At 50.3% G+C, this 20,826-nt stretch overlaps 3 protein-coding genes and 1 long non-coding RNA gene across 9 annotated transcripts; 2 read left to right on the top strand and 2 right to left on the bottom strand.

Moving 5' to 3' along the window:
• Window positions 1-608: 608 nt before the first annotated feature.
• On the bottom strand, window positions 609-4,126 carry STK16 (serine/threonine kinase 16). Of its 4 annotated transcripts, none has more exons than XM_042950215.1 (8): window positions 4,040-4,126; window positions 3,494-3,683; window positions 2,679-2,898; window positions 2,281-2,414; window positions 1,990-2,110; window positions 1,768-1,863; window positions 1,221-1,342; window positions 609-1,105 (listed from the first exon to the last, which is right to left on the bottom strand). In XM_042950215.1, the coding sequence occupies exons 2-8, from the start codon at window positions 3,577-3,579 to the stop codon at window positions 967-969; spliced, it is 918 nt and encodes a 305-aa protein (XP_042806149.1). In that variant the 5' UTR covers window positions 3,580-3,683; window positions 4,040-4,126; the 3' UTR covers window positions 609-966. The 4 variants fall into 4 exon arrangements, with proteins under 4 accessions (XP_042806149.1, XP_042806150.1, XP_042806151.1 ...); XM_042950216.1 differs by lacking the exon at window positions 4,040-4,126 and adding an exon at window positions 3,970-4,035; XM_042950217.1 differs by lacking the exon at window positions 4,040-4,126 and adding an exon at window positions 3,885-3,964.
• A 27-nt stretch (window positions 4,127-4,153) lies between these two features.
• GLB1L (galactosidase beta 1 like) lies at window positions 4,154-14,198 on the top strand. Of its 3 annotated transcripts, none has more exons than XM_042950211.1 (17): window positions 4,154-4,333; window positions 5,501-5,639; window positions 5,818-5,984; window positions 6,220-6,370; window positions 6,515-6,575; window positions 10,713-10,807; window positions 10,911-11,085; window positions 11,172-11,230; window positions 11,335-11,456; window positions 11,567-11,607; window positions 11,788-11,906; window positions 12,212-12,286; window positions 12,409-12,498; window positions 12,641-12,754; window positions 13,034-13,165; window positions 13,400-13,615; window positions 13,763-14,198. In XM_042950211.1, exons 2-17 carry the CDS (start codon window positions 5,571-5,573, stop codon window positions 14,030-14,032), a joined length of 1,956 nt encoding a protein of 651 aa, XP_042806145.1. In that variant the 5' UTR covers window positions 4,154-4,333; window positions 5,501-5,570; the 3' UTR covers window positions 14,033-14,198. The 3 variants fall into 3 exon arrangements, with proteins under 3 accessions (XP_042806145.1, XP_042806144.1, XP_042806146.1); XM_042950210.1 differs by having other exon boundaries at window positions 4,155-4,333; window positions 5,513-5,639; XM_042950212.1 differs by lacking the exon at window positions 5,501-5,639 and having other exon boundaries at window positions 4,155-4,333.
• Window positions 14,199-14,349: 151 nt separating this feature from the next.
• Window positions 14,350-20,825, bottom strand: ANKZF1 (ankyrin repeat and zinc finger peptidyl tRNA hydrolase 1). The gene is made up of 14 exons (XM_042950208.1): window positions 20,773-20,825; window positions 20,085-20,652; window positions 19,018-19,127; window positions 18,696-18,798; window positions 18,386-18,579; window positions 17,874-17,986; window positions 17,632-17,779; window positions 17,111-17,339; window positions 16,803-16,949; window positions 15,491-15,962; window positions 15,211-15,322; window positions 14,910-15,077; window positions 14,687-14,772; window positions 14,350-14,473 (listed from the first exon to the last, which is right to left on the bottom strand). The coding sequence occupies exons 2-14, from the start codon at window positions 20,230-20,232 to the stop codon at window positions 14,350-14,352; spliced, it is 2,154 nt and encodes a 717-aa protein (XP_042806142.1). The 5' UTR covers window positions 20,233-20,652; window positions 20,773-20,825.
• Window positions 18,043-19,082, top strand: LOC122226668. The gene is made up of 2 exons (XR_006205714.1): window positions 18,043-18,409; window positions 18,515-19,082. It is a non-coding gene; the product is annotated as an uncharacterized LOC122226668 (long non-coding RNA).
• Window position 20,826: the final 1 nt, after the last annotated feature.

Raw genomic sequence — 20,826 nt, 5'->3', positions numbered from 1 at the left:
GGGACGCAGTGCCCTTCCCTAGGGAACAGTTCAGCCTAGCAAAGGCAGGGCCCCTGTTTACTCAGCAGAGTAGACAGGAAGTGGCAGCTGGATACTGCCACACCAAGTGGCCTCATTAATCATTAACCATGTGTGAGCTAGAACCATCTGGGAGAAACTGTGGGCCACAAGGCTGCCACCTCCACTCCCCTTGCCCCCAGGCTGAGGCTGGGAGACCTGTTATGTTGTTGTCCCAAAGCTTCCTCAGGTGTCTCCACCCAGGAGCCCTTGCCTGGCAAACCGGCTGGGCTGCTTTGACTCAGCTACCCACTCCTGGGAATGAAGGAAAGAATTGAGTGTGCTTCTAGGGAGCCCTGGTCCCAGTTCTTAGCACAGAGGCCAGCTCAATCCAGAACAGCTTTAAGTGTTTGACCAAGGCAAGCTAGGAGAACTGCCCGCTCCTGGCTAGCCAGATGTAAGGTAAGGATACCTGCCTCCTCACATGGAATGACGAAGTCCCACCACCCTTCGCTACACCAGTGTCTCTTCCCAGTCTGTTCCCTTGGAAACGTCAACCAGACCTTGGGCCCCTGGCACCTCTTCTCACTCCAGGAACAATGAGACTAAGATCCACACCAAGCTGCTTTCACTTTATTCTTCTATTTATACATTCTCTTGCTTCCAGATGTGGAGGCAGACCATGATGTAAGCTCAGTAGTCCTGCTCAGAACCTGTCTCGATTCTATCAGTTTCCCTTTCCCCATTCCCCAACCCTGTCCACCCCAACTCAGTCTGTCCCCCTGTTCAGTTGTTGCTCTTTGAGATAAGCGAGCAGAAGCAGAGACAGGAGACTGAGTTGACTGTCCCCACCCACCTGCCCCCAACTGCAAGACAGCAGTCCTGGAGAGAACACGTGGAGATTCTAATAAGGGGATGGGATCCTCCTTCCAAGGCCCGGGGGCCACCTCAACATGGCCACTGGTTTGTTCAGATTTGGGTGGTGTGCTGGCCCAAAGCCGGGGGTTGCAGTGCCTCCAGCTGACTGAGAAGGAGATGAATGGGAGGACGCTGCTGGGGGTCTACAGTCATCATGGAGGCCAAGAGCTGCCGCAGTGCTGAAGAATGCCTGTGGAAGGAGGCAGACAGGGTGACCAGACAGTCCTCGTTCCCTGTGCGAAGGTTCCAACTCCACTAATGTCTGGGAGCAGTCTGAAAAGTTTGGTGGCCCTTTTATTGCTTACCTGGGACTGTGCGGGATGCTTAGTTGGTTCTGCACGGCAAGGGCCACACTGTCACCCTTCTGGAACACCATGTCATATGGGCCCTCCCCAAACATCATGGCATATAGCACACAGCCTAGGGACTGAGCACAACTTGGTTATTCTTTGACAGGGGACCAATGGGGGGGGATACCTCTCCTCTTAATTCTGTAGTGAAATGTGACTGCATAAGCTAAAAAGGTTATGCTGACCTCAGCCACATGACACCAAACCAGGGTCCAGAGAAATCACCAGGTAGCTGGAGGCTTCTGTACCCCTCGTTTAGCCACTGCCTTCAGGCCTGACACTTAGCTGTACTCACTCTGTTCAAAGAGCGGGATTATACCACTTCCTGAGCAACTGAGTACGGTGTCAGTGACAGCTCCCAGGAAGGAAGTCGAGGGGGATGGGGACACATGCAGTTCCTGGGGCCCCATGCACTCGAAAACAAAGACCTGCCTCTCTACTTCACGGCAGGTACAGAGTAGCATTCCTCTCCCCGCCATACTCCCGCCCACATGTTCCTCACCCAGACATCGGTCCGCTCATCGATGACACAGTGGCTCTGCACAGAGAAGAGCTCCGGGGCCCGGTAGGAGATGGTGCATCTCTGGGCTGCCCAGTCCTGGAACAGTGGCCCCACAACTCAAAAGTGGGGCACAGGTCATAGTCATGTGACCAAATTGGGGCACACACCGGAAGAAGTTGCGGATGGGGAACAGGAGGGCAAAGGAGCCGGACGCTCTGTTACCTGCAGGGCCAGAGCCTGGCGGGAGCCCTCCACATGGATGCAAGCTTGATTCATGGAGCCCAAGTCCATTAAAACCGGTTGCCCCTCATCTCCAAGCAAGATATTGGTAGGCTTCAGGTCCCTGTAGGGAAGTAGAAATGGCCCATGAGCATCCCTGGACAGGGAGGCTGGAATCCCTGAGGGCAATAGAATCATGGGGATTGTTCCTTGGGAGGAGAGCAGAGACCTCTTGATCCTCTTGGTGAGGCTCTTCCTTTCTGCCCCGTAAATACGCACGGCCCTCCCACTGACCTGTGGGCATAACCTCTGGCATGAATGGCCTCAAGGCCTCTGCAGATACCGAGCAGCAGCTGAAGGATTTGATCTTCAGTCAAGAAGTTGCCTTTGTCCTTCAGCCTTTCTATCTCATTCCACAGCGTACCCCTCTGCAACACAAGTTTTCCCACAGTTGGAGATGTTTTCTGAGCCTCTGATCCCGGACCCTGATCCCTTCCCTGTGTCACAGCCTATCAACTCTTTCACTGCACGCACTATATACCTCACATTCCCACCTGGGTTCCTCTAAACCCCAAATCTGAAGTGGTCAAACCCAGGACATGGCGTCTGCTTCCTAACATGCTTGACTACTCACACAGCCCTTGGTAGATGGCTTTGTTGCAAGCCCCTCCATTGCCAGGAGACTTTCTGACCTTGAAGAAGGGTAGCAGCAGCCAGGCTTCATGTTTGGTGCCCCGCTCTCTCAGACAATAAGCCACAAGGCGAAGGATGTTGGGGTGATGGAAGAGGCGATGCATGTCTGCTTCTCGTTGGGCCTCCTCCCGATCCTGCTGCTCGTGACACAGGATCCGCTTCAGGGCGTAGAAGTGTCCATCATGTAACCCTTCCACTAGGTCCACATAGCTGAACCCACTGTGGGCCAAAGGGGTCAGTGAAGGACCACGGTCATCTCCCATACTGCTAGGGATTCCCTGGAGGGAAGAGGTGGGGGGGGGGGGGTATCTTTCCCAGTTGGCAAAAACCCTCCCAAGATGTGGCTTCAAGAGGAGTGTGACAATTTTACACTTTGGGCTCAAGAGCAGGAACACAGTAATCTCTGAGGTGCTGTGATCATAAGGCAGTGCTCTGCACATGACAAACGCTCCATAAGTATTAAATGAGTAACACTCAACATTTATCAAGTGCTGTGAACCAGTCACTGGGTGAGATGTTTTATATGCATTATCTCATTTAATTCTTACAACTCCATCAGTGACAAAAAAAAAAAAAAAAAAAATCATCTCCATTAAGCAGATGAAGAAACCATGGGCTTTCAAGGTCACACAAGGCGGATCCAGGAGGCCTGGCTCCAGAATCCACTGTTTTGACTACCGTGTCGCTAGCCTCTGACAGGTGAGCTAAAGGATATGTTAAGAGGATACTTCTATGCCCCTATCTTGTGCAGACTGCTGTCCTTCAATCGCCATAACGCTGGGGACTACTAGCTAAGTGATTGCCAAACACTCACCCCTCCCCCAGTTTCTGGATGAAGAGGTAGCGCTTATTGTCAATGATGACAGTTCCCCGAGAGCAGACACACAGCGCGTGGCCCATAGTGTCTCAGTCATCCTCCTCAAGGGCGGTCTGAGGCTGCCGAAGGCTTCGTCCAGGTTGAGTGGGCTCTTCCAGGGGATGCGCTGGGGGCCCAGCGGATCATGCTGGAAGGAAAAAAACGGCAGAGTCGTGGGTCAGGGACAATCCAGACGACCCTTGAAGTACCAGGAGAGCTGGGGCCCAGGTCCCTGAACGTAGAGAAAACGGGCCCTGGCGACGCCAACTCCAAGAAGGTTGGAGTCAGGTGCCTTAAAGCCTCCGGCCACACAGCGACTACCAGGCCGCTTCTTCCAACCCCAGCCCACCTTGGAGAGGCCCCCGCTCCCACGGCCATCGGGCCGCCACGGCAGGGCAGAGGGTAGTTCCGGGGGGTGCGAGGCCCCAGCCCACCTCCAGAAGGGCCCACCCCCGGCCTCGGCGCGCAGAGCCCGGGGAGAGTCAGCCCCGGATCCCCACTGACCTGGCTCGGGCTGGAGAGAGACGCGGGAGACCGGAAGAACTGAGTACGTCATCATTCCGCGCCGGCGTAACGGCCCGCGGTAGCCTAGCAACCGCTGGGCGTATGGATGATGTGGGGGCCAGAAGCAGAGAGGCCGGGGGCGGGCTAAGCCTGGGGTAGGACGGGTCCCAGGACCCGGGTGAAGGTTCCACACCTGGCCTTCAGTAGTGGTCAAGACGCAGGCACTTACGCCAAAGGGGAGCAAAGCCGGGCTCGGCCCGAGGCCCCCAGGACTTCCATCTCCCAATGCCGGAGGTAGGAGGCTGACTACAGTCCAGCCGAGAGGGGCGGTTCTGGGGTGGGTGCTGGCGGCCTGGACCTCTACGTCTCTGATCAGTACAACCTTGGGGCTCTGGCCTGTATCCCACCACTCTAATTTCAGTGGTTAAGAGCTTAGGCTTTTGAACCAGACTAGGTTCTAAATCTTGTCTTAACAGCTTAGTTACTAGCTGTGTGTCCTCGGACGACTTATAACCTCTCAGAGCCTCGGTTTCCCTAAATGGTAACAAGGTATAATAGTACCCAAAGTTAAGTGCACGTACTGTGGGGCCAGAATGCCTAGTTCAAATCCCATCTCTGCTAAACTAGTTATGTGACCTTAAACAGGCTATTTAAATTTTCTCTCAATTTCTTCATCTGTAAAATGGAAATGAGAATTATCTACTGCCCGGAGTTTTTTGAAGATTAAATGAGATGTAAAGTGCTGAGCACAATATCTGACACACAGCCCTTAGTGTCAGTAAACAGAAATTACTATTATTTTTATCATCATTTTATTTATTTTATCCTGGTCCTTACATCCCAGGCTTGGGACTGTGAAGGCAGGAGTCATGAAAATTCACAAATCCCCAAGTCTTGGCCCCAAGTTGTCCTTGGCATCTCTCGCACAGGCAGGCAGGGATAAATTGGAGAGCAGTGCACATCCAAAGAAGACGGGATGGCCGAGATGGTCTCTTACTGAAACAGGGCCACCAGGAAAAGAGATCCCTCTTATAATCTGTTCCCCACTTTCACACCACTGGGAAGATCTGGTTTCTCTTGGTTCTGAACCTATTTTTGCCCCCCGGTTCTGACATTCATTCATCTAGATTTAACCTGCTATGTGCCGGGCCTTGTACTCGAAGCTGAGGATTCAAGGTGGACAAGGTACTCTTCCCCCTCAGGGAGCTCAGTTTAGTAGAACAGTGCTTCTCAATCTTGGATGTCTTTAGAATCGCCTGGGAATCTTGTTAAAGTACAAATTCTGATTCTGTAGGTCTGAGGTAGGATCTGAGACTCTGCATTTCTAACAAGCTCCCAGGTGACGCTGATGAAGCTGATTCAAGATGTAGAGGATTTTACAAACTAGTAGAGTAGCGGGTGGACAAGGCCAGGCTGATCGCCTGGCAACTAGAGGTGGTCTCCGCCCCCTTGCTCGCTGAGGTTCCCTCCCAGGAATCCGCCACGTGACAGTCGGACCGCCCTCTCTGACTAGAGGAGCCGTGTTAGCGCCATGGCTCCCAAGAAGCCGCCCTGCCTTCCTTCCCTGCTGTTGCCACTTCTGACGCTGCTGCTGCCCCAGGTAAAATGACAGGATTGAATCAGCAGGCTGGGTGCGGTGAAACGGGATCAGATCTAGCCCAGGAGAGAAAGAAAGTGAAAAGTAACGCAACAATGGTCAGGGCTAGTTCCATCTCCAATGCAGACACCGGTCCCCCTGCCAACTCGACCTCTGCTGAGCATAATCTCTCCCTTTGCAGGCAGACACTCGGTCGTTCATAGTGGATCGGGAAAATGACAGATTCCTCCTGGATGGGGCCCCATTCCGCTTCGTGTCCGGCAGCCTGCACTACTTTCGGGTACCACGGGTGCTTTGGGCAGACCGGCTCTTGAAGATGCGAATGAGTGGCCTCAACGCTGTACAGTTGTAAGAAGTGCTCAGGAGAGCCATGGAGGGTGGCTCCTACCACCCACTTAAGAAGGGTGTTGGGACAGATAGACTGGCTGGGTATGAGAGCTCCAGGGCTTCCAGGCCTAGGGTGGGAAAGGGTGGGCCAGGACCTCCTACCAACCGCTTCCTGGAGATTCCCTGCAAGGCCTGATCCCTTAGGACTCTCCAGCACCGCCCTGCGTCGGGCCCTGTTAACCTCTTTCTTTCTCAGTTATGTGCCCTGGAACTACCATGAGCCAGAGCCTGGGGTCTATAACTTTAATGGCAGCCGGGACCTCACTGCATTTCTGAATGAGGCATCTATAGCAGACCTGTTGGTCATACTCAGACCAGGACCTTACATCTGTGCAGAGTGGGAGATGGTGAGTTAGGAGAAGGGCCACTCGTGCTCTTCTTGGACTCCTCCCATCTGCCCACACTGCAGTGCTATACACAACATCCTCCCTTCTTACCTCTGCTACTTCACTCCCAAACAACAAAACCTGTTGTCTTTATGTTTGTCTCAGGGGGGTCTCCCAGCCTGGTTGCTTCAAAAGCCTGAAATCCAACTGAGAACCTCAGATCCAGGTGAGTTGAGACAAGATTTTTAGCACAAAAAAAAGCAAACAACAGCAACAAAACGGGTCGTTGGGTGCCCAAAACAGAAGAGACCATCCCCAAACTGGAGATCATCCATGCAGATATTTGAGTGTTTCCTTCATGCCCAACAAGATGCTAGAAACTGGGGAACCAGACAGACCCAGTCCCTGTGCAATGGAGCTTATGGTGAAAGAAACAGATTGTTAAAAAACCAAAACCTGTAAGATTATTGCAAGCTGTATAAATACTACACAAGAAAACAGACAAGGAATCGCGATTGTGAATAACAGAGAAGGCCTGTTGGGGCACCTGGGGGGCTCAGTCGGTTAAACTTCGACTTCGGCTCAGGTCATGATCTCACAGTTTGTGAGTTCAAGCCCAGTGTCAGGCTCTGTGCTGACAGTTCAGAGCCTGGAACCTGCTTCAGATTCTGTGTCTCTCTCTCTCTGCCCCTCCCCTGCTCATGCTCTTTCTCTCTCTCTCAAAAGTAAACATTAAAAAAAATTAAAAACCGGGAACACCTGTTTTTGGTAGGGAAGTCTGAAGTTCTGAAGGCTCTTCTGAAATGATGACATTTCACTTGACTCCAGGGAAGGGAAAGCTCTGGTCATATAAAGAGTGAGGTGAGAATGACCAGGTAGAAGAAACAGTATATTCAAATGCACAGAGATGGGAAAGAACGTGGCATGGTTGAGGCCAGCTTGGCTGGGGCATAGGGAGAGAGGAATGTGCTGTGAAATTGGAGATAGATAGGGAATGTTAATACAGGACCTTGTAGGCCATTGTAAGGGGTTTGCATTTTATCCTAAGCAGAGTAGAAAGCCACTGAAAGAGCTTAACGAGACATAAACCATTGAAAGAGCTTCTTAAAGAGACATATTGATTTGTTTTCAGATTACTTGAGCCTGAGTGTGGAGAATGGAGGGAGGGGAGCAAGGATAGAGGTGGAAAAACTAATTGGGAGACTCTGGCTGTAGTTGAGGAGGCAGGTGTTGGCTCCTGGACTCAGGTGACGGTGGCGGAGATGGGAAGAGGGCAGAATTGAGATACAAGTTGGGGATCAAAATCACCAGGACTGATTGATAGATTTTGTTGGGAAGGGGAAGAGTAGGGGCAGGGGGTAGGGTCCAGAAAGAAAGGAATCCAGCTTTCTGGCTAGTCAAGATGGCGGTGCCATTACTGACATAGGAAAGGTGGAAGAGACTAGGGGTGGCAAAGGACCACCTTTTTGGAGGAAAAGCAGTTCTTCTGATCATGTTAAATTTTTATCATATCACACTCAAGTGAGGATGTTAAGCCACGGGCTGCGTGAGTGTGGAGCTCACGGGGAGGTCTGAGCTAGAGATAAATTTAGGATTCACCAGTCTAAAGATGGCACTTAGATCCACAGATACTGGGCCATTGCCTGGGGAAAGAACATAGGGAGAGACAAGATAAGAACTCATGATCAACTCTGAAATGCCCACTATTTCAAGGAGTTTGGATTTTACTTCAGGTGTAAATAGGAATTCCATCATCAGAGCAAGGGAGTGATTTTATCTGATTTATATCTTTTAAAAAGATCACTCTGGGAGCACGAGTGGTTCAGTTCAGTTGGTTAAGCTTCTGACTTCGGCTCAGAGTTCATGAGTTTGAGCCCCGTGTCGGGCTCTGTGCTAACAGCTCAGAGCCTGGAGCCTTCTTCAGGTTCTGTGTCTCCCTCTCTCTCTGCCCCTTCCCTGCTCATGCTCTCCCTCTCTCCCTCTCTCTCTCTCTCAAAAATAAACATTAAAAAAAAAAAAAGGATCACTCTGGTAAAATTGCTTCGTATCTGCTGGGGACCTTCCAGGCACTTCACTTCATAGGGTGCTGAAGAGCTTTGCGCCCCTTCTAGCAATTCCTCTGACTTCAGCTGACTATGAAATGCATCTGAAATGGCAAAGTAGTGATGGGACACCAACATGCAATGTCCATTGTTCTCAAGAAAGCTAGCAACCTCTTCACTGCTGAATCCACGGTCCCTCTCTAGGCCTCCGTTCTTTGAAATGCATTCTTCTTTCAGCTTCCAAAATACCACCTTTATCTGGTCCCCCCCCTTTCCCCCACATCCCAGCCTTGCTGACCCTTCCTTCTTAGTCTCTTGCTGGTTCTTCTCCCTTTCTGTTTCCTCTAAATGCTGGGGTGTTTCAGGGTTCAGTCCTGGGATGCTTCTCTTTTCTATGTGTTTCCTTAGACAATCTCATCCATTCTCATGGCTTTTGATCCCATCTAATAGTTAATGACTCTGAAATATGTATCTCCAGTTCCAGGACTCTCCCTTGGCCTCTGAAAACATATATCTGGTTGCAGGTTTGGAGATCCAAGGCATAATGATACAATTAAGCTTCTGGTATGGCCTCTCCAACGAGCTGTTCCTACCATCTCGCCTCAGTTCATAGCAACTCCATTTTCCAACTGACCAGGCTAAACACTATGGTATTTGTTACACCTTTTTCTCATATTCAACCTATCAGAAAGTCCTGCAAATATATTGAATATACTGACTTCAACTACTTTTCATCACCCCCACTGGTCCAAGCTGCCTCTCCCACCTGGACTACTTGAATAGGTTCCTTATTGCTTCCCCTTCTTTGCCCTCACCCCTTATAGTCTGTTCTCAATGCAAATAGAAGTTTAAACATATATCTCAGATCATGTCATTTCTCTACTTAAATCTCTCTAATAGGTTCTCATCTCATTCAGAATATGAACCATGGACTCCTTAAAATGGCCTATTAGGTCCTACCTAATTGGCCCAGTCACCTACCTGACATCTACTCTTTCCCTCATTGTTCACACTGGCTTCACTGGCTGTTTTTCAGACTCACCAGGCACATTCCTGCCTTGAGGCCTTTGCACTCGGTGCTCCCTCAGTCTTCCTGCAGAATCACCTTCTCCGTGATGCCTTCCCTGGGCTACGCTCTAAAATTTAAGCTCCCCTTCTTCCATATATATTTTTCTTCCTTCTTCCATATATATCCTTCTTCCATATATATTTTTTTGTTGTTGGCATTAACACACGATACATTTTAGCTATTTATTTATTGTCTGCCTTCCTCACTGGAAAGGAAATTCGACAAGGACAGAGATTTTGGTCTATTTTGTTGTCCTCTGTATCCCTAACACCTAGAGCATTGTTTGGTGTATAGTAAGCACCCGTAAATACTTGTTGGATGAGATTTAATATGCGCTTGGATTAAAGGAGGCGGTCAAACCTGGGCACCCTTTATACAGGAAACAAAATGTAAAGGGGTTCAGTGTCTTAATGCAAAAATATCCTCCAACACATCTTTTGTTGACTCCACCTTTGAGAGTCTGCTGTCTGCTAGGCATTGTCCCCAGCGATAGGATGCAGCAAATGAACCTGACAGACTAGGTTCCTGCTCACGGTGGGGGAGAGAGACGGTCGGGAAACAATTATAGAAGTAAATGCTTAATTATAATTTGTTACATGCTTGAAAAAGAAGTACGAGGTGATGTGAGAGTGTGTAACAGACATCTGCGCTCATCTGGGATAGCCGAAGTTTTCCTGAGGAAGCGAAATAAGTTAAGATCTTAAGCTTGCATTGGAGTTGGCTGGATAAAGGACGGTGGGGAGAAAGTGTCCGGCAGAGGGAAGTGAAGTGAAGACCCTGAGGGTGAATCAACAAAAATCACAAACAGGAGTTGAGGATGATACCTAAGGCGTGATACCTAATACAGCGATGTTTCAATTAATGACTCAAATCACTTGGATCGTCAGTTACATTAGGGTGCAGGTCAGAGAGTCTGCATTTCTGTGAATTCCCATGCTACTTCACAGCCCTCGCAAGTATACACTGATTACATAATAATAGCTCCATATGATGCATTTAACATTTTTCTTACGTTTAAAAACTAAATTTACAAGAAACACTGCTTCAGGGGTTCCTATGCCCAGATGTCCTTGCCATACAAGTACATAAGAGGGTTTCAGACTCACTGCTTCTCAGATTTATTTGCAGACAAGTGGGATGCCAACTGCAGCCCAGGGTTCAGGCATCACTGAAGTTGCTGGCATAGATACTAAGGGTGGGGGCTATGGAGGCGGTGGTGTCCTAATGAGCAGAGCACTGCTCCTTCCTTTAGACTTTCTTGCCGCAGTGGACTCCTGGTTCAAGGTCTTGCTGCCCAAGTTATATCCATGGCTCTACCACAATGGGGGCAACATCATTAGCATTCAGGTACAAGTGACTGGGTACAAATTGACTGGGTAAGGGGAAGGAGGAGCCAGGGGTCCTAACCCCCACCGCATGGCCAAGCTCCACTTTTCCTTTTCCTTGGCAGGTGGAGAACGAATATGGTAGCTACAAAGCCTGTGACTTCACCTACATGAGACACTTGGCTGGGCTCTTCCGTGCGCTATTAGGAGACAGGATCTTGCTCTTCACCACAGATGGGCCTGAAGGACTCAAATGTGGCTCCCTCCAGGGACTCTATAGCACTGTAGATTTTGGCCCAGGTCTCCTGAGCAAGGGTTAGGAGTGGAGTCTGGGGAAGGGGCACCTCTTCTATGTTTATCGTTCACCTTTTGCCTCCTCTCTGCAGCTGACAACATGACCGAAATCTTTGCCCTGCTTCGGAAATATGAACCCCATGGGCCATTGGTGAGGAGCTGGAGGGGATGACAGTCAAAACAAGAGTCAGGGTTTGGAATGGGTCAAGCTCAGTTTCCCATTTCATTTATGGTATCTTCCACTTCACCTTCTAGGTGAACTCTGAATACTACACAGGCTGGCTGGATTACTGGGGCCAGAATCACTCCACACGATCCATTTCAGCTGTAACCAAAGGTCTAGAGGCCATGCTGAAGTTGGGAGCCAGCGTGAACATGTAACTGGAGACACGGGGGCCAACATGAAGCTGTAACTGGGTATTGGGGATGAAAATGAAGATTCAGTGGGTCAGCTTTTGCCTTTCCCCCACCTTCCCCCCCTCTTCAGGTACATGTTCCATGGAGGTACCAACTTCGGATACTGGAATGGTGAGTCCAGATGGTCCCTGGGGTAGAAGCAGGGACGTATCAAGGAATTAGATTATGAGGTCTAGAAGCTGGATATGGCCACCCCTGTCCCCTCTGATGGCAAACTTCTCGGCATGAATTTTGTTGCTTAGTGCCTATTATTTGAGAGATATTGAATTAATGAAATTGATTTGACCCCAGGTGCTGATGAGAAGGGACGCTTTCTTCCAATTACTACCAGCTATGACTATGATGCACCAATATCTGAAGCCGGGGACCCTACACCTAAGCTTTTTGCTCTTCGAAATGTCATCAGCAAGGTGCCCTACCACTTCATTGAGTGCCAAAGGCTTTTATTAATTTGGGGAAAGGGAGTACTTAAATTGTTTGTAATGGGATCCCATAAATCACTGGTTGTTGTCTGGGCCACATAGCCTCACAGAGGCATTTCCCACCCACCCAAATGGGAACTATTTGGGAAGATACACACAAGTGTGTGCAAAATTACAGGATCTTCATGACCCCATGAAGCCCTTCCCTGGACCCCAGGTTAAGATCCCTGTGCGGGGTTTTGGAATAGGGGTTGTGTGGTTTTCCTATGGCTCCTGAGAGAATTTGGGCTCAGTTCCAGGAAATTCCCTTGGGACCTTTACCTCCCCCCAGCCCTAAGATGATGCTCGGACCTTTGACCCTGCACCTGGTAAGCTCTTCCCCATCTTTTCTCTGATCCTACCTCTTTATTCTCTATAAATGGCCTAGCCTATCCTGCCCTCTATTCTGAAACTTCCCCTTTGTTCTAATACCTTTCCCTTTTTCTAATAGGATGGGTATCTGCTGTCTTTCCTGGACATCCTGTGTCCCCACGGGCCCATCCGTTCCATCTTGCCAATGACCTTTGAGGCTGTCAAACAGGTAAGGCATAATCCCACATCCAGTAGGAATGGCAACCTTCCTCAACAGCTGTAGCCAAAGGTTCTCTGAGCTGCACATCTTCCCCACAGTGTCCTCTCTTACCTCTCAGTTCATCTTAAGTGCTTAACTCTTCCACACCCAGGACCACGGCTTTATGTTGTACCGGACCTATCTGACCCATACTGTTTCTGAGCCAACACAATTGTGGGTGCCTAACAATGGAGTCCATGACCGTGCCTATGTGATGGTAGATGGGGTAAGAAACTTGTGAGCCCATCTCCTCTCTCCTTCCCAGCACCTTTAGCCTTAAGGTCCCCTTATCTACCTTTTCCCATTGTCTGCCCACATTTGCAGGGGGCCCAGGGATAAGCTGGGATGAGGAAGAATTTGGCTGAGGCTAAGGTTCCAGAATGGATGGGTAACTGACAGGCCACATTCTCTTTGCTCCCCAGATACAGGTGCTAACGTAGCTTCCTGTGTCATGGCCACGAGCTGGATGTGGAGCCCTTCCGCTCACAGGTCTTTTTATCCACAGGTGTTTCAGGGTGTCTTGGAACGAAACATGAAACACCAACTATTTTTGATAGGGAAAATGGGGGCCAAACTGGACATCCTGCTGGAGAACATGGGGAGGCTCAGTTTTGGGTCCAACAGCAGTGACTTCAAGGTGAGCTAGCTTTGCCCACCCCCTTCTCCTCCATGCTCTTACTGACCAAAGTCCCTTGGAAAGATAGGGGCCTAATGAAAGATAGACAAGAGCCATGTGCTTAGGAGTTAGGCAGCAAAGTAGTCACTTGTGGGGCTCTAGACATGGCCAACAGTTATATCCCAGGGCTTGATTAGGGACAGTTTGGCCTTAAGAGCTTAACGAATGATGAATTTTCATTTGTCTTCTTCACAGGGCCTATTAGAGCCACCAGTTCTGGGACAAACAGCCCTTACCCAGTGGCTGATGTTCCCTCTGAAAGTTGATAAGCTTGTAAAGTGGTGGTTTCCCCTCCCGTTGCTGAGAAGTTCACACCTGCAAGCTCCCTCTGGCCCCACCTTCTACTCCACAACATTTTCAATTTTAGGAGAAGGCGGGGACACTTTCCTCTTTCTACCTGGATGGACCAAGGTACTGCTGACAGTGGGGTTGGGGTCAAGGTGATGAGAGGAAAATCATGGAAGAAGGGGCAGCAGAAATTCCTCTGATTAGAAACCCCAAAGGGCATGATGCTACGCCCTTGATAGCTGACCCTTTATTTTCTTCTCTCTTTGCCAGGGCCAAGTCTGGATCAATGGGTTTAACTTGGGCCGGTACTGGACAAGGCAGGGGCCACAACAGACCCTCTATGTGCCAAGACCCCTGCTGTTTTCTAGGGGAGCCCTCAACAAAATCACATTGCTAGAGCTAGAAAACGTGCCTCCTGAGCCCCAAATCCAGTTTCTGGATAGGCCTATCCTCAATAGCACCTTGCATAAGACATACATCTATTCGCTCTCAGCTGATACACAAAGTCCCTCTGAACCAATGGAGTTAAGTGGGCACTGAAAGAAAGGTAACCCTTGGGCCTGGGACACGGAGTGGGTAGGATCCCTTGGTGCTGGCCCTGGTGACCACGTGGAACCAAAGGTCACAAGGCCCGAATGCGAGTACGAGTGCAGTTTCCTTGCCAAACTTTATTATGATTAAAGTTCCAGAGACGGTACCAGCTCCACACACCTCTGTGGCCCTGTCTTTGCCCTGGTTCCTGAGTGTCCTCCCTATTATTCCAAACACTCTGGTTTCATGGGAAAGAAGAAGCCTAAGGCTAGCATGAATGCACCCTCTCAAGGCCCAGAGTCAGCCCCAGGCACAGCCCTAAGAGATCAGGAAGAGGGCTTTCCAGCCTGGCAGCGATGATCCCGGAGGCAGCGTGTGGAGCAGAAAGAGAAGTCGAGATAGTGAAAGGGAATGAGGCCTTGGAGGGATGTCCCACAACTCCAGCAGCGTCTGGACAAGAGGAACACAAAGGGCTCAACAGGTACCCCAGAAACTTTCCGATCCAAGCTCTCCCCATTCCCTCCTGCCATTTCTGGTTTGGCTCCAGAGGGTTCCCAGAACATCTCAAGTCCCCTCAACAGCCCGAGTTCTCTGCAAGCACTCATTCTGCGTGCCCCAACACAGCCCACCCATCACGCCTGCCCCTGCAGGCTGAGCACTTACTGAGCACTGACGGCTGCAGAGCCTGGGGCCTGAGGGGTGGGGGCTCCCAGCTGGGCAGCCAGCCTGCGCTCTGCAGCCAGGGCTCTCTGCGGGGAAGAGAAGTCTGGTTAAGGACAAGGCCCCAGTGGTGGATGGGATGCTCCAGAAGTGACAGCGGCACACTGGGAAGGGGTCGGACCTCTCAGGAGGTCTCAGCTGTGGAAGAGAGAACCACCGGCCTCACCTTCTCCCGATCGCTGAGGGCGGCAAAGCGCCGCCGCTCTTCTTGCTCCCGCGCCTCCTGCTCCCGCTGCTGCAGCTGCTGTTTTTCCCGTTGCCGCCGGGCAGCCTTCTGCTCCCTTTTCCGCAGAGCCTGCTGTGCCTCCATTTCTGGCGTCAGGGGCCCTGGCACCTGGAGAATTTCCAGGGAGGGGTAAGGTAAGACCCATACACGCTATCTTTGGGGAAACTAGAAGAAAGTGGAAAAGATCTAGCCAGAGTCTGTGATGGCTTCCTACTCTGCTGCTGCTTCTTTTCCAGCTCACCTGAGCCTTGCTGTAATCATAAGCATCTGGATTCTTCTCCATGAACCTTCGGAACTCATTACGTGTTGACTTGTCAGCTGCGACTGTATATGGCGGCCGGGCCCTCGAGTCCCTAGGTGCAAACCGCCCCCACAAAAAAAATGGGTTCAGCTCGCTTCCTACATCTCCCAACCTCACCCAGACAGATGAAGGGGATACTGTGAAGTAGCCAGTGCCACCATTAGCCTCCAGATGATCCTCTCTATACCCTAAAGGGCTCGGCTTGGGGACCCTTACTTACTGCACAGTAGGGTCAGCACCCGCCTCCAGCAGCAGGCGAACCACTGAGCCTCTCCCAGCTGCAGCTGCCGCATGCAGGAGCGTGAAGCCGCTGGAGCCCAAGGGGGCACTGAGCAGAGACAGAACTCCAGGGTCTATGGGGCCGGCAGCTAGCTGGAGTTTCAACATCCCAACGTCTCCGGCTCGGCAAGCAGCTAGAAGCATGTCCCAGAGCTCTGACTGATCGGGGGTCTTGGCCTCATCCAGAGAAGGCCCCACAGGGGCTGCCCGTCCCTGGGTGGACTGTGAGAAGGCCTCATCTCCTTGAGTTTGCTGGGGAAGAGCCTCCAGGTCTCGGCTTCTCTCCTTCTTATTCCTTTTCCTCCTCCTCCGCTTTGGCAATACCTCAAACTCCCGAAGATCCAGGGTCCCCACTGCCAACTCTACTAGCTCCAACTCCACCTGGAAGCTGTCCTCTCCCTCCGACCCTGAACCTGGGGACAAATAGGACATGTTAGGTCCGTCCAAAGAGATATACAGAGGGTGGCAGTATGTGGGCTGGCCCAGATGCTATAAGTGTACATAAAAAGGTAATTCAGATGATCTTGAAATTAAATTAAGTATTTGTAGTTTGTCAGCCAAGACCAAGTAGCACATCAAAAGCTGAGTCTGTTAGTATCACATGCAGAAATGGAACTCTCAGCTCAGACAAGGACAGACCCAGCAGGAGCTATGCAGGAACAAGTGTCCTTAGACTCTCCCCTTGAGCAGCCTTAGGATGGTACATAACAGAGTAGAGCATGGGAGCAGTGACAGCCACACAGACTAAGAGTCTGCAGCCGGGAAAGCAGGCCTTAGCTCCAAACCACACCATCCGGTAAGACAGGTCAATTATGTAAGGTTTATGCAACACAAGCATCTATTTCATGTACTATTTCGTGTTTTCTAAGTACTGAGGATACATCCATGAACAAAAGAGAACAGGAAATTTGGAAAGGTCACAAAACACGTCTCTGTAACTGCTACCACATACCCCTTATCATAACAGACTTATGTGTGTGTATAACGGTGTGTGTGTGTTGTGTAAGGGCTCATCTATAAAGAAGGAAGTGGGGCGCCTGGGTGGCTCAGTCGGTTAAGCATCCGACTCTTGATATCAGCTCAGGTCTTGATCTCAGGGTGGTGAGTTCAAGCCCTGCATCGGGCTCTGTACTGGGCACGGAGCCTACTTAAAAAAAAAAAAAAGAAGAAGGAAGTGACAGTAGGAGATCTGACTGCATTTCCAGGATAGACACCCAGATAGAGATTGGACAGTTGCCAGATGGTGCTCAAACCCTGTTTGGGAGACTCCTCGTTCTGCCCAAGTGCCTCATTTTCATCACTGGAGACCTTTCTTTCTGCCTCGATAGCCTTCTTCTCTCTCATGGTCTTCCAGTGTGTCCGAGGTGAGTCCAACCTGACTGTCTCCCGGGGGTCTTCTTCTGCCATAAAACAAAAGATGTTACTCAAGTTTAGTTGAGGAGAAGCCATTCCAGGTTTCTCTCAATGAAGATGCTGTCTGGATGTACAAATGAGAACCAAAGCTTGGGCTGGAAAGTACAGGAAGATCTAGGGAGTCTGGGGATCTAGAAAAAAGGCTCACCGTGGACATGCAAAGTGGTCAGCTTATGGAGCACACGCTGTAGCTCCCGGAAAGTGGGTCTGCGGGTAGCGAGGGGGATATCCCAAAGCCGGGGATCCTCCCGTTGCAGGGGTGCGCCAGGGCCTCCGAAGAACAAGGACCGGCCAGAGCGGGGGGCACGTAGCAGTATTGTCCCAGCCTCCCCCAGTGCTTTAGCCCAGCCCGGCCCTGCCAGCAGGTCACGAACATCCTAGAAAAAAGAGTAAGTCAGGCCAGTGTATCTTCACTTGCTGTTTTCAAATCTCCAACCAAAAAATGGCCCACAGATGACGTGTAAGGGATGGGAAATAGAAGGTAACATAGCGGAAGGAAGAATGAGAAGGCTGAGGTTCTTGGGGATCCATCCCTAGTCTACCTTCGCCTACTCAGAAATAACGAAGACTGGGAGGACACGGGAGTCCCACCCCCACTGGAGTATCTGCCAAGTTGAGAGGGGTAAACAGTAGATTAGCGGACCACCAGATCTGGGACGCCTAACTCACCTTATATAACGTGGCTTCATTATAGCGCCTCAGGTTGGCTCCGGCAGAACGAGAAGCCGCACCCCGGGCATCCCGAACTCCCTGGGCCGTGCCCCGCTTGGCCCGCACCGTGTAGCGGTGAAAGGTCTTGTGTGTCACCACGTCTCTTCTGTAGACAACACGGACTCAGTACTGGAAACTAGCCCGTACTCCCAGGCTAACCGGGTCCATTCCATCCTTACACCCACACAGCACCCTCTCACCCTTGAAAAATGGCACCAGCAAAGTGCCCAGCCGCAGCCATGAGCACCACACAGCATCTGGGACCTCCATTTTGCAGGTTCTGTAGCAGCAGTTCTGGTTCTTCTGGGGACACCTGGATGACAGAGGGACAGCACAAACCTATCTGTTGCATTCACTGAGAGTAAGAAACTAAGTGCCAGGGCTAAGTGTTTCACCTGCACTATCTCATTTCATATAACCATCCTGAGGCTTGTTTCCATTTTACAAGTCAGGAAATTTGAAGCTTGTAGAGGTAGTCAAGATCAAGTGGCAGAATGACAATTCAAACCTAGATTGGTCTGTTTCCAAACTTAACTCCATTACACCCGACCCCAGATTCAGGCCAATTCAGTCCAAGACTGTGCTGTCAATTGTGACCCCACATGCAACAGGAAGAAAGAGAAAGAAGTAAGAAATGGACTGGGTTCAGGGGAAATCTAGGCTGAGTGTCCAAAAGGCTGCAGTTGACCACACAACCTGCGCTGCCACTTGCCTGGTGAGGGCCCAGGACACAGCGGTAGGCATCAAGGAACTGGCCCCGGGCATTCTGGAAAAGAACCCGATGGGGGCGGAAGCCTTGGGCTCTGCTGGGCTTCTCATACTCTGCCCTCTCCTCATCCAGAATCTGCAAGCCCTCTTCACTGGCTGAGTCTGAGTCTTCTGATCCTGAGATGCTGGAAAGATCTCCTGAAAACATGAGGTGCACAAGTTTGGCGTTCCATCTTTGACCTTTCCACAGGCTCCTAAACTAGAGCCTTCCTCCACCCCCACGTCCTACTCAACACAGGTCTACCAGCCATCACCTGTGGAACTCTGCTTTTCAAAGTCCAGGGCAGACAGGAGAGGCTTGTCCTTGAGACGTTGCTTTAGGTTAAACCGATGCCAGTCAAGCTTATAATGTTCCCTCTGGTAGGAAGCAAAGGGGGAGGCTGAATGTGGAAATATGCCCCCCTCTGGCCCTTTATGGTACCCATCACCAGTAACAGAACTCCAGGAAGTGTGTTGGATAACACCAACAGCCTTACTCAAAACGTGAACCTTTATTAAAGATAAATCATACGTCTACCTCTCCTCACCCACCATTATACTTTTGCTTCCACCATTTACCTCCGCACCTGGCCTTACCTGTTCCTGGTGGTTGTGGAAGGTCTGGTCACAAGTTGAACAAAATAACTTTTCTGAAATATCAAGCAGACCCTGGAGTTTTCTTTCTGGGCTTGCGCTCTCCCCTGAACCTAAATAAGGGGAGGGTAATTAGAGGTGGAAAGGGAGCCCAAATCTGCACCTGGAATCACATTCACTGTCTAATATACAAAGGGGGATACAAAAGAAAAGGATGACATCTTTTCCTCCAAAGAATTTATAATCTAGTAATAATGAAATAAATGGCACAGTAATCACCTTATACAATATGTTTCTGAAAAAATGTATGTAAGGTGAATATATATCAAACACTAAATTAACTAAAGGGATTACCTAGAGGAATCCTGTAGAAAATAATTTTTGGCAACATTAAAATCATGTTTGCAAAAACCACTTCTCAGATGCCCTTTAAATAGATTAACGTTTCCAATTACAGTCCGGTTTTTAAAAAACATGCTCAAGAAAAAAAGCCAAAGACAAACTAATGTTGTAAAAAAAAAAAAAAAAAAAAAAGTTTTACATTGGGGCGCCTGGGTGGCTCAGTCAGTTAAAATTTGACTCCTGATTTTGGCTCAGGTCATGATCTCATGGTTGGTGAGTTCCAGCCCTGCCTTGGGCTCTATGCTTCCAGCCCCACCTCTGCTTGGGGGTCTTTGTCTCCCAATCTCTCTGCCCTTCCCCCATTCACTCTCTCTCTCAAAAATAAACATTTAAAAAATTTTTGTTCTATATTCAACAAGAACGAGTAATTTAATTGGGATCCAGTTAAATTTGAACTCTAGGAATTCTGAAGTGATTTTGCAGGCAGTGCTTGTAAACGTGACCTGATACAAACAATGGCAAGAGGTTGGTTTGGAGACAATCCAGGCGTCTGTGTTGGAAACAACCCAGAGATTGAGTGAATCTAAGATAAATTTTATCCATAGAAAGACGTCAACAAGGGCTCTTAAACTGGGGAATATCAATAAGAACGTGCTCCCTGGAGGAGCAATAAGCTCTAAAGAGCGTGTCACGTACCTCATGGATCCTCCCCAAACCTTCCCAGATACCTGGACAGGAAGTCCGCAGAGCTTGGGCCAGAGCCTCCCCAGAAGGGTGGCTCACCAAGTTCAGGCCCTGAAGGACCGGAGCATCCGCGTTGAGGTCAAACAGGGAGACCAACGTAGGAACCTGGGCTGCAGCTGAAACTGGCGACATAGCTGAGCAGAAATTATTTAGGAGCGGCTCTTGGAGCAGAAAGCGGGGAACAGAAACAGAGCTCCCCAGAGAGAGAGAGATCCTACCGCCCCGTCTCCTGCCTACCTGACTTGGTCTCCCCAACGCCGCAAGGCACTTCGGGCCTCACTCTGGTACCAGCAGTCCGCTCTGCAGGTTAATACGTGACCCCAACCCGTTTTCTCAAACCCCCAGTCCCGGACCACACAGAGTGAAAGGGGAGTATGCAGCTCCCAAATCGAGTCCAAAAGAGCTACAATCCCTAATCGACCGCTCCTCGTTACCCGTGCGATGAACTCCAGCAATGACTAAACCGCGTGTACTCGCCCCCGCCCTCAGCAGCTGCACCAAAGGTCCTGGGAACCGAGCCGCATGTTCGTCTTCAATTCCAAGCCCGGATTTCTGCAACATCACAACAATCTCGTCACTACGGAGCAGCGAAGGGGACAAATGGCGTCGCCCGCAACTCAGCCCCGCCCCACATAGGGCGCACTATTGGTCCTTGTACTGTCCAAGACCCACCTCGATCCTTTAGTCCCGCCTGCGAAGCCGAGAATTGGCCGTCATATCTCCGCC

The sequence above is a fragment of the Panthera leo genome, chromosome C1 (assembly GCF_018350215.1).
Source record: "Panthera leo isolate Ple1 chromosome C1, P.leo_Ple1_pat1.1, whole genome shotgun sequence".
NCBI classification, from domain to species: domain Eukaryota; kingdom Metazoa; phylum Chordata; class Mammalia; order Carnivora; family Felidae; genus Panthera; species Panthera leo.
The sequence above is the reverse complement of the archived record's forward strand: the minus strand, read 5'-3'. Positions and strand labels throughout refer to the sequence as shown.

What these genes read in the sequence shown, in the direction of transcription:
- ANKZF1 (XM_042950208.1), bottom strand. Translation starts at nt 20,232, where the DNA reads ATGTCGCCAGTTTCAGCTGCAGCCCAGGTTCCTACGTTGGTCTCCCTG. An exon ending in ATGATTACAGCAAGGCTCAG is followed by an intron (nt 15,078 to 15,210) that starts GTGAGCTGGAAA and finishes GAAATTCTCCAG; the next exon opens with GTGCCAGGGCCCCTGACGCC. An exon ending in CCCTCAGCGATCGGGAGAAG is followed by an intron (nt 14,773 to 14,909) that starts GTGAGGCCGGTG and finishes TCTTCCCCGCAG; the next exon opens with AGAGCCCTGGCTGCAGAGCG.
- STK16 (XM_042950215.1), bottom strand. Translation starts at nt 3,579, where the DNA reads ATGGGCCACGCGCTGTGTGTCTGCTCTCGGGGAACTGTCATCATTGAC. An exon ending in ATCCAGAAACTGGGGGAGGG is followed by an intron (nt 2,899 to 3,493) that starts GTGAGTGTTTGG and finishes TTTGGCCCACAG; the next exon opens with TGGGTTCAGCTATGTGGACC. An exon ending in GCCAGAGGTTATGCCCACAG is followed by an intron (nt 2,111 to 2,280) that starts GTCAGTGGGAGG and finishes ACTTCCCTACAG; the next exon opens with GGACCTGAAGCCTACCAATA.
- GLB1L (XM_042950211.1), top strand. Translation starts at nt 5,571, where the DNA reads ATGGCTCCCAAGAAGCCGCCCTGCCTTCCTTCCCTGCTGTTGCCACTT. An exon ending in TGACGCTGCTGCTGCCCCAG is followed by an intron (nt 5,640 to 5,817) that starts GTAAAATGACAG and finishes CTCCCTTTGCAG; the next exon opens with GCAGACACTCGGTCGTTCAT. An exon ending in GACCTTTGACCCTGCACCTG is followed by an intron (nt 12,287 to 12,408) that starts GTAAGCTCTTCC and finishes TTTTTCTAATAG; the next exon opens with GATGGGTATCTGCTGTCTTT.